We start from the raw sequence: 17409 nt of genomic DNA, 5'->3' as shown, positions 1-17409 counted from the left end.
GTAGCATGACGCATGAGGAAATTGTATTGTCAAAACCTGTGTCAAGCAAGAATTGCTGGTGTTTTCCCATTAACGATTTTTTTTTTCTTTCCCTGATACCAAACCATTATCTATACTTATAAGTTCATAAATTAACATTAATAATATTATAATCTAGAGCCAATATCTATATCTAGACCCAATATCCTTGAACATTTTAAGCTACATATAAATATCAAAATATTTTGAAATTTCTTCATATTTCTGCACACACAAATAGAAAATAAAAAACTGGTCTTCAAATGATAATTTTTTTTTTTGATTCTCAAAAATATATTAACTGCCAAAGTAAACAATGATTATTCTTACCCATATCCGACATTTCAGGCACAGTCACGATGTATGGTCCATCTGTGAACTTCGGAGCATTGTCATTGATGTCTTGTACTTTGATTATGAACTCGGATTCAGGTTCAAGAGGCTTGTTTGTTCGTCTGTCAATAGCTTGGGCATGAAGCACATAGTGGGTCTTCTGCTCTCTGTCTAGGCTTTTCGTTGAGTGAATGTCACCAGTGGTATCATCAATGATAAATATAGTCCCAGCACCTTCTCCAGTAAGAATGTATTTGACAGACCCATCACCTTTGTCTGAATTGGAGTGCAGCTAAAAAATAAAAATTAAATAATTTAGCTTGCAATTATATTACAACCTAACATCATGTTACCTTAAAATTATCTATATATAGTTTTTAATTTACTTTGATCATCGCTTTTATCTCCACAGAGTCCCATAGATTACTACAGTCATTTATTTTTCTACAGTTTTTCTCTTCTTGGTACTGATATGGATATTTTTATCATGACCTAAAAAATGCAATTATTGACTTATGGGAAATTAATAGATAATACTAATTAAAAGAAAAATAACAACACTTAATGTTATTCTACTAAATCACCACATCACTAACTACAGAAAATAGAATTGGAAAAAGAAATCACCAGTAAACACTTTCCCTTCAATACTTTCAGGAATAATGATTTTTTAAAATTAATTGTTTGGCATTTTGTTTAAAATTTAAAATTTTAAAAAGAAAAATATATATGGTAGGAGAAAATTCATATTGTTAAAAATTTTCACAAGAGAGGCACTTATTTGTTACAGAGATATTAATTTTATAATTTGAAAAATGTTTACAAAGAATATTTTCCAAATTAATTGTTCAGATTTAGAACATTAAGAACATTAAAATAGATAAAAATGGAACATTTTATTTTTTAAGTTTGTCTGTTTGTTTATTTATTTATTTTTAGTAATCTCTTTTCCCAGTGTGGGGCTTGAACTCATGACCCTGAGATCAAGAGTCACATGTTCTACTGACTGAGGTCAGCCAGGCATCCTTTCTCTTTTAATTATGAAACTCTAATTCAAAATTTGTATCATATTATTTTTATAATTAATTAAAATAGTAACAAATTCTCACTCATTAAAATGAAAATAATGGAATATCATTTTAATAGATATTGTAGAAGTAATATTTCAGCAGAAAAGAAGTATTTAGTAAGAAAGATAAATATATACTAAGATAATTATAAACCTTTTTTGTTATTTAAACATCAGGAAATGTTTTTATTTATTTATCTTAAAGAGAAAGACAGAGAGAGTGAGAACACAGGTGGAGGGACAGAGAAAGAGGAAGAGAGAATCTCAAGCAGACTCTGCACTGAGTGCGGAGTCCAACACAGAGCTCAGTCTCATGACCCTGAGATGACCTGAGCTGAAATCAAGATTTGAATGCTTAAGATTTGATTCAAATCAAGATTTGAATGCTTGGGAAGCTTTCCAGGCACCCCAAGAAATGCTTTTATATTGCATTTAATTCATACTTCATAATGCATTACAACTTGTGCCATCTTAATTAAATATTTTCATAAGGGCCTCTGCTATATTTTTTAATTTAATTTAATTTTATTTTTGTGTTTTCCAAAATTTATCATTTATGCTATATTTTTAACTAGAAACAACAACACAATATTTTCTCAAATCTTAACATACATTTGAAGAATTGTTTCTCCCAAGAGATCTGAACAGTTACTCTTGATGTGAAACCTTTTTGTTTACATAACCTTAACTACTCACCTTTTGCTCATTTCTGACACTTGGAAACATTGAAAAATATAACCTTGTTCATATAGCTTTTGGGTTTCTTGCCATAATAAAGAGAAATTTTTCAAGGATTATATTAAAGTCTCTGAACTCTTAAAAGACATTTTTTAAGAAGATAAAATAAAGAAAAATATAATAAACTGTGACAAAAGAACTCTTCTATGATAAAAGGGAGGCAACTGAAATATGAATTATCTATATAAAAAATAATCCTATCTCTTCTTGAAAATGTGTAAGACATTAACAGGGACTAATTTTGAAGGTAATCACTTAGCAAGATTCAGCAAATTACATCTCCTTAAAACTTTTTTTTTTAAGATTCTATTTATTTATTTGACAGACGGAGATCACAAGTAGGCAGAGAAAGAGAGAGAGGAGGAAGCCGACTCCCCGCTGAGCAGAGAGCCCGATGCGGGGCTCGATCCCAGGACCCTGGGATCATGACCGGAGCTGAAGGCAGAGGCTTTAATCCACTGAGCCACCCAGGTGCCCCAAAACTTTTTTTTTTTGAGCTTTATAAAGAGGCGTAAGAAATCCATTAGCAAAATATTAAAAACATAGCTTTCAAAGATTCACACTTCATTAGTAAATTAACTACTGAACGAAGAATGCAGAATAGGTTGTGTGGAGATAGTTATATGCATGGATGGAAATATATTTAGTCATCTTTTTATGTTTCTTAACCTATCTTTTTAGCACCTAGAGGGAGGATTTATCATTTATGAAGCAGACACCTGCAAAATATCAAAAGAGCAGCTTCTTTCACATTCTGCAACTTTGCTTTAATCCATAACCAAATCATAGCAATGTAAAGCGACAAATTCATTAAACGTCTTTAAAAACACTTTCTCAAACACTCTTGTTATTAAATAAAGTGTGAGGCAGTTTTATTAGCTATTGTTATACTATATATAAGTTATAAATCTACATACATAATTTAAAACCCTTTTGGGAGAAATGTGTTATGCTTCTAACAACTAATTTCAGAAAGATAGCAATGGTGACAACTGACTTTTATTTTCATGTTCTTCTATGTACTCAGTGAGGTTATTTGTTTTGTAAGATTTTATTTATTTATTTGACAGACAGACATCACAAGTAGGCAGAGAGGCAGGCAGATAGAGAGGAGGAAGCAGTCTCCCTGCCGAGCAGAGAGCGGAATGTGGGGCTTGATTCCAGGACCGAGAGATCATGAACTGAGTCGGTGAGGTTATTTTGATGTTACTTTATTTTGGATCAAAGATTTTTATTAAAAAGTTAATCATTTTATATATATATATATATATATATATATATATATATATATCTAGATGAGCAATGGAAGTTTGTAAAAGAAATAGTAAAGTTGTCAATCTAAAGCATGTATTAAAAATGTAACACACTCTTTCCTTTTAATAGATTGCTAAGCAATTCATATAAAAGAAAAAAATGTGAGTAATTTTATGGCTTTAGATTTTAAGACTTGAATCTCATTCCACATTCATAAAGTGTTTATAATTAGTGTTTATAATCTCGTTCCACATTCATAAAGTGTTTATAATTAAACAACTAAGCCTAAATATATCCAAAGTTATGTCTAATTTGAAAATAGATGTGCAATAAAATCAGTGAATTATAATTTAGCAGTATTTATATTATTGGATAACATAATAAAATTTATATTAAAATGTTACAAATATGTATCTGAATTATATAAGGTGTTATTAATGCTTAGCTTGAGTGTTTAAATAATGTAGATAATCATTTCATTAATGGATTTTGTAAATCTTTCAGCAGGCCTAGTTGAATCTTGGAATGATTAGCTTTTATTTTAACACTGATGGGAAACTATTACAATGGTGTTTAGCTTATATGATTATGATGATAAACATTTGTGAAACAACAGCTATCCACTGTCAGGATTATCCTTTGTCTACCATACACCCATCTCCAAATGTTCCGGTTAGTTTGGAAATCATATCTGCAACAGAGGTGGTTCCCAAGAGAACCACCTGCTATTTTGTCTTCTTTTGCTTAATGAGTGAATTTTAAGACCCTGGAAGAGCACATGTTGTATATTGGGATTTTTTTTTTTTAAGGCAAGAAACAGTGAATGAGTAAATGAATGAATGGATGAATGAGCGAATGAAGGAATGAAATGGGTCAGCAGTGGAGGCAAAAATCTTAAGATATGGAGAGAAAACTCTTTGATACAGACAATCAGGTAAAACAGATAACCAGAGTAGAAATGTACTATCTCTGAGTGTGGGCAGCAATGACATCAAACCAGGCGTAGTGCACATATAACAGAAGTACTCTGGGTATAGATATGAGACTGATTTAGTAAAGGCAAAATATGATGCTGTAAATTAAGCTAGCTATTGTAGTAGTTAAGAGAAGTTTCATTGTATCTGACATCAATACACGTAAAAATATTTAGGAGAAAAAGTTTTCCTAGTCATGTATACTGAAACCTTTGTAGCAGACATTTTAGAAATACCACCGAGAAAAGTGTCAGGGTTTTATCAAAACAGAGTGGTAGGAATATACTTTTAGAAGTCATGATATTTTGCAAAGGAAGACACATTTTTGTGTGAAAGGACAGATGTTATTTTGTCCTAAAGCAAGAAGAGAGAATGCTCGTGTTATGTGATCACATGATAAAACAGGGTTAATTAACTGCTCCTTAGAGAACAGGAAAGGGGAGGAGAATGAAGAAAGAAAATATAACCACCCAAGTAAGGCAAAACGACTACTTCTCTGGCATTACTTTAATAAATTATCTCTTTCTAAGTGTTAAGTAGTAACCTATGGCACTTAGGAAGCTCATGCGACTCACATGAGTTCCCCCTAGAAAACTATTTATTCACCCTGGACCACATTAAGATCAGGACCTAAAAATTTATGGCTTTCACTCCAATGCAGAGTTCCTTACTAAGATAATATTCTATCCCTTGGGGAAGAATAACTTTAAAAGGTTAAGAAGATGGTGGCAGAGCAATTAATTTCAAAAGTTGCTTTTAGTGAGGACTTCAAGCTATGTTAAAAAGATAGGTCACTGACTTAAAATTGTAATATTTTAAACTACATGTTTTATGTATTTTTTTATGAGTAGGAAACTTATATTTACAATATTCCAGTGGAATCCAGGAATAAAGTCAGAAATATCTTATAGCAATTCCACTACTATTATTTTCCCAACACATAAAATATAAGTGATGCAATGTGACGATCGTAGGAAATACATGTTATTATAATATTTATTATGCATCCTTCCTTCCAGATGTGTTATATTTTTTGCAGAATCTTTTATATTTTAAACTATAAGCAGATGAAATGAAATTCAGTTGAACTATTAATAAGTAATTGATGTAAAGAAGAAAAACATATCAAATCATAATAGGCTCTTGATAATTAACATATCAGTCTTGTGCAAAAAAAATGTAACCATTGGTTTTAATTAGGCAACAACTAATATATAAAAAGTTATATTAAAAATAGTAATGATTAAGTATTTTGTTCAAACACAAATCTAACATTAATTGATTAAAATGTTAAGAAATTAGGTGAGTAACGAAATGAGGTATGTGTTTTTTTTAACTAGAAACATCAGAGTTTGCAGACATGAAAAAGTCTCCTGTTGAATTTCAGTTTTTATCATTTAAATTACCAAGATGCATTTTTAGGGAAGGAAACTAATGAGGGAGGAGGAGGAAGGAAAAGGAACAAGAGGCAGTATGTGTTTATTATGTCCCCTGAATCCCAGGTTAGGGGTATTAATGTGCAAGATTAAAGAAAAAAACTATAAAATATCTCTGAAGTCTGAAGTTGTCATAATTCCATTTCAATCAGCTACTTTAGAGGGCCACATTGCAGTGTACCAAATATTTTGTCACTGCAGGAGGCAAGTCAGTGAGAATTTCACTATTAATTGTTAGCCTCAAAAACTAATCCATTGATTAAAGTTGGAGATAGATGAGGCATAGGAGTACCTCTTCTCTATCAGAGTTAATCTGTATTCTTTTATCTGCCAATTAGGATCCAGCTGAGAAAGAGATAGCCCAGGCAGCTGGTTTTAAATGAAAAAAAAAAAAAAAATCTGAGTGTACTAACATTAGTACAATTCCAGCACAATACTGGCCCAAACCATTGTCCACATATTTGCATATGTTGTGATTTCATCTCCATTAAAACTCTGTCATTACTGTTCATTTTGCTCTTTGTTCAAATAAAAAAGCAGTAATTGCATATCAAAGGAAGAGGGAAAGAAGATGACAGAAATGTGAATGGCTTCAATCATTTAGAAAATTCAACTGACAATAAAATGTAAGATTATCATTTGATCTAGTAATCACTTTCAGAAGTACATATCCAACAAATATTTTTGGAGCCCTCACTGTGTTTCAGTTCTGGTACTCAGTATTTAAACACATCACTAATGCAGAGATTCCCACCCTGGGAGAGCTTACATCAATCCCAGTGGGAAGAAATATACAGTAACCAGAAAACACGACTGATACGTAACATGGTAAAAGATGGCAGGACCCACACTCTCTTTTAAAAAGAAAGAAACCAAAGGAGAAGAGCTATCAAAGGTGGTTGGGAATGTGTACAGAGATTGCAGTATTAAATATGGAAGTATGGTGGGCAGAACACAGGTCCCTCAAAGATGTCTACATCTTTACTCTGGAAACCTGTGAATATGTTACTTTATATGGCAAAAGGACTTCATACACGTGATGTAGGTTAAGGTCCTTAAGACAAGGAAATTACCTTGGTTTCTCTAGATGGGACAATTCTGATCACATGGGTCCTTACAAGGGAAGAACTGATCCCAGCTGGGTGAGAGAGAGAGAAAAACGGAAGTGTGAGAAGGATTCAGCACCTCATTCTGGTTCTAAAATGTAAAAATCTTCATGCAAGACCTAAAAGAGGTCTCTAGAAGCTGGGAAAAAGCAAGGGGATGGATTCTTCCCTAGAAGAATGAAGCCCTGCCCACACCTTGATTTTAGTCAACTATGTGAGAACTATGTGAAACTTCTGGACTGTCAGTGTTGAAAATAAATTCATGTTGTTTTAAGGCACTAATTTTGCAGTGATTTTTAAAGCAACAATAAAATATAATAAAGGAGTCAGATAAGGCATATTCAAAGAATGACATTTTAGTAAATTCTTGAAGGAGGTGAGGGAGTTAGCCAAGTGCATATTATAGGGAAGAGCATTGCAGGCAGGGAGACCAGAAAGAGCAAAAGGATCAAGTTAGGGACATGACCAGTGGATTCCAGAAACAGTGAGGAAGCAAGTGTGACCAGAATTGCAAGGATGGAGAAGGTCAGTAGGAGAAGATATCAGAGAAATTCAGCATCCCCCTCCTCCTTGTCTGTGGTTTTGTCTTCCCTGGTTTCAGTTACCCACAGTCAGCTGTGGTCCAGAGGCCAGAGCAGATGATCCTCCTTCTGACATATCACTAGCAGGTCAATAGTGGCTTAACCATATGTCACACTACCCACATACCTCATTCACCTCACTCTGTCTTATCATGCAGTCATTTTATTGTCCCACCTCATCATAATAAGAAGAGTGAGTAGAGTACAATAAGATATATTAAGAAAGGACCATATCCACATTCACATAACTTTATTTACAGTGTATTTGTTGTAATTTTTTATCATTGCTGTTAATCTTTTATGCTTAACCTATAAATTAAACTTTATTATAGATATACATGTATAAAATATAACACAATATATACAGGATTGGGTTTTATCCAAGATTTCAGGCATCCATTGGGGGTCTTGGAGCATATCCTCCATGGATGCAGGGGCACTGTAATTGGAAGCAAGATCATGGAGGACTCCTGGATGAGACAAAGGGAGACTGGAAAATTTTGAGCAGTGGAGCATCATAATTGATTTATGTCTCAAAAGGACCATGTCCACTTCATTACTGAGAACAGAAAATAGAGGAACAAAAATGAAAACAGGGAGAACTGATAGACTGCCACCATGGTGATATGATGATTGATGATGACAGCGTAGAGGAGGGGAAGTGAAATGATAAGAAATGGTACAATCAGTTGGTGCAGCCTCTTTGGAGAACAGTGTGGAGATTCCTCAAGAAATTAAAAATAGAACTTCCCTATAACCCTGCCATTGCACTACTGGGTATTTACCCCAAAGATACAGATGTAGTAAAAAGAAGGGCCATCTGTACCCCAATGTTCACAGCAGCAATGACCACGGTTGCCAAATGGTGGAAAGAACCAAGATGCCCTTCAACAGACGAATGGATAAGGAAGATGTGGTCCATATACACTATGGAGTATTATGCCTCCATCAGAAAGGATGAATACCCAACTTTTGTAGCAACATGGATGGGACTGGAAGAGATTATGCTGAGTGAAATAAGTCAAGCAAAGAGAGTCAATTATCATATGGTTTCACTTATTTGTGGAGTATAACAAATAGCATGGAGGATATGGGGAGTTAGAGAGGAGATGGGAGTTGGGGGAAATTGGAAGGGGAGGTGATCCATGAGAGACTATGGACTCTGAAAAACAATCTGAGGGGTTTGAAGTGGCGGGGGTGTGGGAGGTTGGGGTACTAGGTGGTGGGTATTATAGAGGGCACGGATTGCATGGAGCACTGGGTGTGGTGCAAAAATAATGAATACTGTTATGCTGAAAATAAATAAAAATTTAAAAAAAAGAAATGGTACAATCATGGGGGCGCCTGAGTTCTCAGTCCATAAGCATCCAACTCTTGATTTTGGCTCAGGTCATGATCTCTGGTGTTGTAAGATGGAGCCCGCATTGGGCTCTGCAACCAGCGTGGAGTGTGCTTGAGATTCTATCCCTCTCCCACGGTTACTAAGAGTTTGGAATTGTAATTAAATGAGATGTGGAAAGTTACGGGTATAGGAACTAGGATGGGGAAGACCAGGAACTGAATTCTGACAAGTTAAATATGTATTTCTATTGGCGATCTTAGAGATATAGAGGCCATTTTCATAGGCTATCTGTAGTTCAAAAGACAAATATGGTTGGTTTTATAAATTTGGGAGACAACCAGCACAAAAGTGGCATTTAGAGTGATGAAACAGTATGAAGTTATTAAATAAATACATGTAGAAGAAAAGAGAAGAACTGAGGACTGAAACCTGTAGTGCTTCAAAATAAAAAGACAGAGGGACCAGAAAGAGAAGGAGTAACCAGTTAGGTAGAAGGAAAGCCAAACATATGCCAGTGTCGTGGAAAACAAGAGAAATGAAACATCTATGTATAAGGATATCTCTATACGAATAATACTTGTTGATTATTTAGGGACAAACAATCTAACTGGAGAGGGACTGTTTTATAAATTATGAATTATCATTATAATAATATTATGACTATGTTAAAGCTGAAGAATTCTCTATAATTTGTTGTGGACTGAGAAAACTATGTCATGCAAAAAATAGAAGCTGAGATCTTACTTAGATAAAAATATAAATAACAAAAGGTACATATGTGGGATATCCATATTTATTAACATGGACATATGGATAGTTAGAAGGGAATATAATCCAAGCCAGTGAGGCCTGAGGGAGGGCAGAAAAAAGCCAACACTGCAGAGATCTAGTCAATTTCCTTTTACAAATCTTTCAATTTTAATTGATTGAATAAGTATTACTTTTTTATATAAATATTCTTGTTGTTATTAAACAACATTTCTAGGTTTTATTATATGGAAAAGCCACAATATCTTGCAACCCTCTCTCAAAGCAGTAGGAATCATTAGACAATCTCAAGTACCATCTCATTCCCATGCATAGCCTCTAAACTTTGCTTGATTCTCATTCTGAGATGCTTAAGAATTTGATTTTTTTTTTTTTTTTTTTTTTGGCTATGTCTCAGGTTGCTAAATTCTGTCCTGAATGTAGACATATCTCGGTTGTGTTTTTTTTTGCGTTAAGTTGCCCAGGTACTGCTAGGTAATGCTTATTTAATTGTCTATCTTGTCTTGCTGAAGCCTGTCTTGACATTTTTGGATCTGTATCCCTGCCTATTTCATATGCCCCTCACATAAGCCTGCAATTTCCACATTTCTATTCAGTTTTGTTGTTGGTGTTTGCTTTTGTTTTTGTTTTTGTTTTGTTTTGTTTTGGTCTGTAACAATGTGGTAGTTGTGTTTACTCTAGGTTTAAGACCAACTCAATGTGACTGAATGGAAGAAAAACAATTGCATCCATCCCTACTATGTATCAAGCAATGTGCTGAAATAAATCAGGTCCCTTGTCCTCAAGAAATTTTTAGTGTAGAGAGCAAGAAAGAGCAACAGATCCACAGAGTAGGGACAGTTCTGACAGAAGCCTAAGGTGAAACTAATTTTCCCTTTTGGGGAAGTTTTTCCAGAGTAAAGGACACAAAGTCTCAATCTATATTCCTGTTTCTCCATTTCTATAAAAGGATAAAAGTTAAGCCCTTGCTAAAATTTAACTATCATCAAACTTTTTCCTTATTCATGTGTGTTCTCGATTTAATTGTATCACTCAACATAAATTGTTCTAAGGTTACCAAACACCATCTAGTGATAACTTCATTTATTTGTCTACTTGTTTTTTGGAAAAAAGCTAATAAAAAAATAATAAAACTACCTCAGCACAAGGCAGTAGAATGCAAAACTCTCAAATATTGGATCCTAACTTTAGAAATGCAAGACATGGAAATACTGAAGTTTTTCAATGGAGAGAAACTGTGGATTGAAACTCAAGGAGGATACAGTGCAAAGTATAAGTTATTTTTGCTAAGTTTTCCTATGATGTATGGGGCTACTCAACCCAGAATTGAGCACACATAACTCTGCAGGTTGAAATAAAAATTCTGTGGTCTGCTATTGTGCACAATTTTTCCTCTCAGTTAAGCTTTTCAGAATGAAATGCTATTCTGAAATGTTTGAATCATAAAGACCAATTTACCCAGCTGCAAGTCTGAACTCATTCTTTACTCTCTCTTGTGTTTCTTATCAGATTGAATAACGAAAGCTACCACCTTCTCAGTAACTCAGTATGAAATTGTATGGACTAATAATGATTTTTCTTTTTCCATTTCTCCTCACTAAAAACTTTCTAAATTCTTGTGATTCTGTCTCTTTAAAAAATCTCCCCACCCTCACCCCCTTCTCTCCATCACAATTACCAGAGTTAATTCATGCCCTTGTATTTTCTGGGGTTATTGCAGTTTCCCCTAAGTGGTCTCATTACCTGTCTTCCTGCTTCTGTTCCATGCACATTCCATTTACACCATTTAGTGTGTTATCTCTAAAATGTGAATTTTATCCTTTCCTAAATAAAATAATTGACAGTTCCCCACAGCCTTCAGACAGAATACATCTTCACCTGGCTCCTGTCTATGTGTCTAACCTAATCTTTGGGCGGGCACTTCACCATACACACCAAATATTTAGCCAAACTAAACTGGATAATTTGGCTCCTCATGTGCATACTGTCCAATTTAAATTTCCTCAGAATAGATATTTTCTCTCTACCTGCTCAGAATTAAGTCATTTCCTATGTTCTATGAAGTTGTCTCTGAATTTTTCATCTAAATAGTCTGTCTTTCCTTTGTGACATCGAAGATCCCACTGCTAACTATTGTTCAGTAGTTACCATTTCATGGTATATTTCGGATGAAATGCCCAACATCTTCCACTTTACTTTGTTCTCATTAAGAACAGCAGCCAAAATTCATTCACTATCATGTCTCCAATATACAATACATATCTGGTTTTCAATAAATATTACTAAAAAATGAAATATGATGATTTGAACTTTCATAAATAATTCATGACATATTAAAAGATAGCAAATAAAAATAAATAAGGAAATTAAAAAGTTATAAATAAAAAAAGGAGAGTCCGGGTATTAAAGTAATACCTGGAGGAAATTTGGCTCACCTGGAAGGGATGAGGAGATTCCAAAGTGGTCAGTGAAGAGGGAAGCATTTTAAAAACTATGTTTCAAAAATTTCAATTTAAACAGACAACTGAATATTTAAAGCAGAATTAATAACTTTGTAAGGGGTTTGTAAGGTAATTTGACTAAAAGGTATGACAGAAGTAGAAAAAAAAAAATGAAATGGGCAGGAACAAATTATCCTGTCTTAATGGAACTGCATTCATGAAGGGGATTGTTGGAATGTGAACTGGAAGTTGGAACTTAGAAAGTATCCAGCATGAGGCAGAGGAAAGAACAGCAAATGTGAAATGTCAGATGTGTTGTGGAAAAACATGGATTCCAAAACAGACTGTGCCATGCTATGATGCATATTGTTTAGGACTCGGACAAACATTACAAATTAACAAAGTGATGGATTACTAAAAAAGTTTACAGAAGGGTTAAAAAGAATTACTTTAAAAAATGCGAGTAACTAAGATAAGGTAAGAAGCAAAGAGAAAAAAAAAAAGAGTACAAAGCAAGAGCAAAAACAATACTGATATCTACCAGCCTGATCAATTATTATATTTTAAAAATGTGTTGGAGATGTCAGCAAAACAGGTGGTTTAGGGACTCTAAACAGTTCTCCTCCATCAAAGCAATGAGAATACTAGCAAAAATTATAAGAATCAACATTTTCAGATCTATGGAAATTAAAAAGACTTGTAGATTTCCAGGGAGAATATAAGTAAGAAAAACAGCAGAGTCTTGCTGTGAACAGTAGTTTGTGTGGTACTTTAATGTGCCATATTCCCATCATACTCTGATCTCTACAACTCTACAGTAGTCTTGAAAAGCAACATCCTGAGAAAATCGACCGCTTTCTGGAAGATAGGACATGTGGAGAAGTGAATCCAAAACAACAGGAAGATAGACAGCAGTGGGAGGGGCTGGCTCCAGGCAAGTGGTGGATCAGCTAAGCAAAAAATCAGAACTTTTTGAGAAGTTTGCTCCCCTGGGGGGCATTGCTCCAGAGGCTAAGCTGGGAGGTGGAGTCCTCATGGGACAGTAAGGTCTCAGGACCCACAGGGTCACAGAAAGACCAAGGTGCCTAAGTGTGGCAGAGTACCCAGGTATCACAGCCGGGGAAGCCATCTATAGAAACAGAGCGGAGAAGTGAGCTCTCAGCTTGGGGTTACCTTAAATTGTGACCCAAGGCACAATTGGACCACTGCTCTTTGAGCAGTGACCCCACAAGTGGCAAATCCAGGGAGACCCCCTCCTTCCTTCTCCAGGAGAAACAATGTGGGAGCATGTAGTAGGAATCTGCTGGGTTTGGAGACTCCAAACGGGGATGTTTGCTAGAGATAGAAACACTTGGTCACAGGCAGGGTGAGCATGGAGCATGGCCAGAGACCAGGGAGACAGAAGTCATTGACTGCTTTTCTCTGAGGGCAACTAAGGAGTGGGGCCCCAAGCTTTTGGCTCATATGGGGCCAGATATTGGGAGGCTTCCATCTTCATTCCCATCCTCCAAAGCTATACAGAAAGCATTCTGGGAACAGAAGCTCCCGAGAGCAAACCTGAGCAGATTACTTAGCCTGGCCCCTGGCAAAGGAGGTGAAATTCTGCCTCCTGAAAAGACTTCTGAGAATCACTGCAACAAGCCCCTCCCCCATAAGATCAGCAAGAACACCCAGCCAAGACCAAGTTAACTGATCAACCAGAACTGCTGAACTCCAGAGCTACCAGAAAGCAACACATAGAATGCATAGCTTTTTCCCCATGATCCTTTAGTCTTGCAAAGTTAATTTATTTTATTTTATTTTTTTCTTATTCTATTTTTTTTTACTTTTCCTCTCCTCTTCTAACATTCTTAACTATTTTATCTTATCAATACCTTTTTTAAAAAATATATTTTTAAATTTTCATTGTTATAGTCATATTTTATCCCATCATTGTATTTAACCTTTTATTATTTGTATACATAAAGGTTTTCTTCTTTAAAATTTTGGGATAAACTTTTTTTTTTAATAGATCAAAATATACCCTAAATCTAGCACATGGCTTTGTTCTAGTCTCCAGCCTGATCATGTGCTCTCCCCTTTTTTTTCCTTTTTCCAATCAACTTATCTTATCAATTCCTTTTTTATAATCTTTTTAAATTTTCATCTTTACAGTCATATTCCATCCCTTCATCCTGTTTACCCTTTTTTGTATATATATGTATAAGTTCTTTTATCTTTAAAATTTTGGGAGCTAGTTTCTTCTAAGAGACCAGAATATACCCAAAATCAATAGAGTGACTCTGTTCTATTCACCAGACATATATATATGTATATATATACATATATATATTTTTTACTTATTTATTTTTATTTATTTTTCCCCATTTCTTCTCAGCCTGGCTTCAAATATCTTCTGATTTGGTTAGCATATATTTTTCTGGTGTCTTTGCTACCCTTTTAGTATTTTATTCTCTCATTCATATGTTCTTTTCAGGATAAAGTGACAAGGTGGAAAAACTCACCACACACATAAAAAGAACAAGAGGCAGTACCAAAGGCTAGGGACCTAATCAATAAGGACATTGGTAATATGTCAGGACTAGAGTTCAGAATGATGATTATCAAGGTACTAGCTGGGCTCAAAAAAGGCATGGAAGATATTACAGAATCCCTTTCTGGAGAAATAAAATCCCTTTCTGGAGAAATAAAAGAACTAAAATCTAAGCAAGTTGAAATTTAAAAAGCTATTAATGAGGTGCATTAAAAAATGGAGGCTCTTACTGCTAGGATAAATGAGACAGAAGAGAGAATTAATGATATAGAAGACCAAATGATGGAGAATAAAGAGGCTGACCAAAAGAGAGGTAAACAACTTTTGGACCATGAGGGAAGAATTCAAGAGATAACTCATACCATAATACAAAACAATATTAGAATAATTGGGATTCCAGAAGAATAAGAAAGAGTGAGGGGGCAGAAGGTATATTGGAGCAAGTTATGTTAGAGAATTTCACTAATATGGCAAAGGGGACAAGCATCAAAATCCAGGAGGCACAGAGAACCCCCATCAAAATCAATAAAAATAGGTCCACACCCCATCATCTCATAGTAAAACTTACAAGTCTTAGTGACAAAAAGAAAATTCTGAAAGCAGCTTGGGATAAGAGGTGTGTAACATACAATAGTAGAAATATTAGATTGGCAGCAGACTTATCCACAGAGACCTGGCAGGCCAGAAAGAACTGGCATGATATATTCAGAGCACTAAATGAGAAAAATATGCAACCAAGAATACTATATCCAGTTAGGCAGTCACTAAAAGTAGAAGGGAAAAAAAAGCTTCCAGGACAAATAAAAATTAAAAGAATTTGCAAATACCAAGCCATTCCTACAGGAAATACTGGAAGGGGTCCTCTAAACAAAGAGAGAGGCTAAAAGTAGTAGACCAGAAAGGATAGAGACAATATACAGTAACAGTCACCTTACAGGCAATACAATGGCACTAAATTCATATCTTTCAATAGTAACCCTGAGTGTAAATGGGCTAAATGCCCCAATCAAAAGACACAAGATATCAGAATGGAAGAAAATAAGACCCATCAATATGCTGTCTACAAGAAACTCATTTTAGACCCAAGACACGTCCAGATTTAAAGTGAGGGAGTGGAAAACAATTTAGCATACTAATAGACATCAAAAGAAAGCCGGGGTGGCAATCCTCATATCAGATAAATTAGATTTTAAGCCAGAGACTACAAGAGATGAGGAAGGACACTATATCATACTCAAAGGGTCTGTCGAACAAGAAGATCTAACAATTTTAAATATCTATGCCCCTAACATGGGAGCAGCCAACAATATAAACCAATTAATAACAAAATCAAAGAAACACATCGACAACAATACAATAATAGTGGGAGACTTTAACAGTGCCCCCCCCGCAATGAAATGGGCAGATCACCTAAGCAAAAGATTAACAAGGAAATAAAGGCTTTGAATGACACACTGGACCAGATGGACCCAATGGACATCACAGATATATTCAGAACATTCCATCCCAAAGCAACAGAATACACATCCTTCTTTAGAACATTCTCCAGAATAAATAACAACCTAGGTCACAAATCAGGTCTCAACTGATAACAAAACAATGAGATCATTCCCTGCATATTTTCAGACCACAATGCTCTGAAGCTACAACTCAATCAAAAGAGGAAAGTTGAAAAGAACCCAAATACATGGAGGCTAAAGAGGATCCTCCTAAAGAATGAATGGGTCAACCAGGAAATTAATGAAGGATTTAAAAAATTCATGGAAACAAATGAAAATGAAAACACAACTGTTTAAAATTTTTGGGACACAGCAAAGGCAGTCCTCAGAGGAAAGTATATTAGGATAAAAGCCTTTCTAAGAAATAAGAAAGGCCTCAAGTACACAACCTAACCCTACACATAAAGGGGCTGGAGAAAGAACAGCAAAGAAAACCTAAACCCAGCAGGAAAAAAGAAATCATAAATATCAGAGCAAAAACCAATGGAATAGAAACCAAAAGAACCACAGAAGAAATCAACGGAACTAGGACCTGGTTATTTGAAAGAATTATTAAGATTGATAAACCCATGGCCAGACTTATCAAAAGCAAAAGAGAAAGGACCCCAATTAATAAAATCATGAATGAAGGAGGAGAGATCACAACCAACACCAAAGAAATAAAAACAAGTATAAGAACATATTATGAGCAACTATATGCCAGCAAATTTGACAATCTGGAAGAAATGGTTGCGTTCCTAGAGACATATAAACTACCACAACTGAACCAGGAAGAAAAGACCCATAACGAGTAAGGAGATTGAAGCAGTCGTCAAAAATCTCCCAAAAAGATCCCAGGGCCAGACAGCTTCCCAGGGGAATTCTACCATATATTTAAAGAAGAATGAATACCTTTTCTCCTGAAACTGTTCTAAGAAATAGAAATGGAAGGAAAACTTCCAAACTCATTTTATGAGACCAGCATTATCTTAATCTCAAAACCAGACAAAGACCCCATCAAAAAGGAAAATTACAGACCAATATCCTTGATGAACACAGATACAAAAATTCTCACCAAAATACTAGTCTATAGGATCCAACAGTACATTAAAAGGATTATTCACCACAACCAAGTGGAATTTATTCCAGAGCTGCAAGGTTGGTTTAACAACCGCAAATCAATTAATGTGATACAACACATTAATAAAAGAAAGAACGAGAACCATAGGATACTCTCAATAGATGCTGAATAAAGCATTTGACAAAGTACAGCATCCCTTCCTGATCAAAACTCTTCAAAGTGTAGGAATAGAGGGTACATACCTCAATATCATCTAT

The 17409-nt window shown here is 34.9% G+C and overlaps 1 protein-coding gene across 4 annotated transcripts in view; it reads right to left on the bottom strand.

Moving 5' to 3' along the window:
- CDH18 (cadherin 18) overlaps positions 1-17409 on the bottom strand; it is a 339165-nt gene that overhangs the window by 255178 nt on the left and 66578 nt on the right. For all 4 annotated transcript variants that reach the window (XM_044233538.1, XM_044233545.1, XM_044233550.1 and 1 more), the window contains exon 2: positions 349-643. In XM_044233538.1, the coding sequence (XP_044089473.1) occupies positions 349-643 (295 nt within the window). The remainder of the gene's footprint in view (positions 1-348; positions 644-17409) is intronic.

This window comes from Neovison vison, chromosome 1 (assembly GCF_020171115.1).
Source record: "Neovison vison isolate M4711 chromosome 1, ASM_NN_V1, whole genome shotgun sequence".
NCBI classification, from domain to species: domain Eukaryota; kingdom Metazoa; phylum Chordata; class Mammalia; order Carnivora; family Mustelidae; genus Neogale; species Neogale vison.
This window is presented reverse-complemented; position numbering and strand designations above follow the sequence as displayed.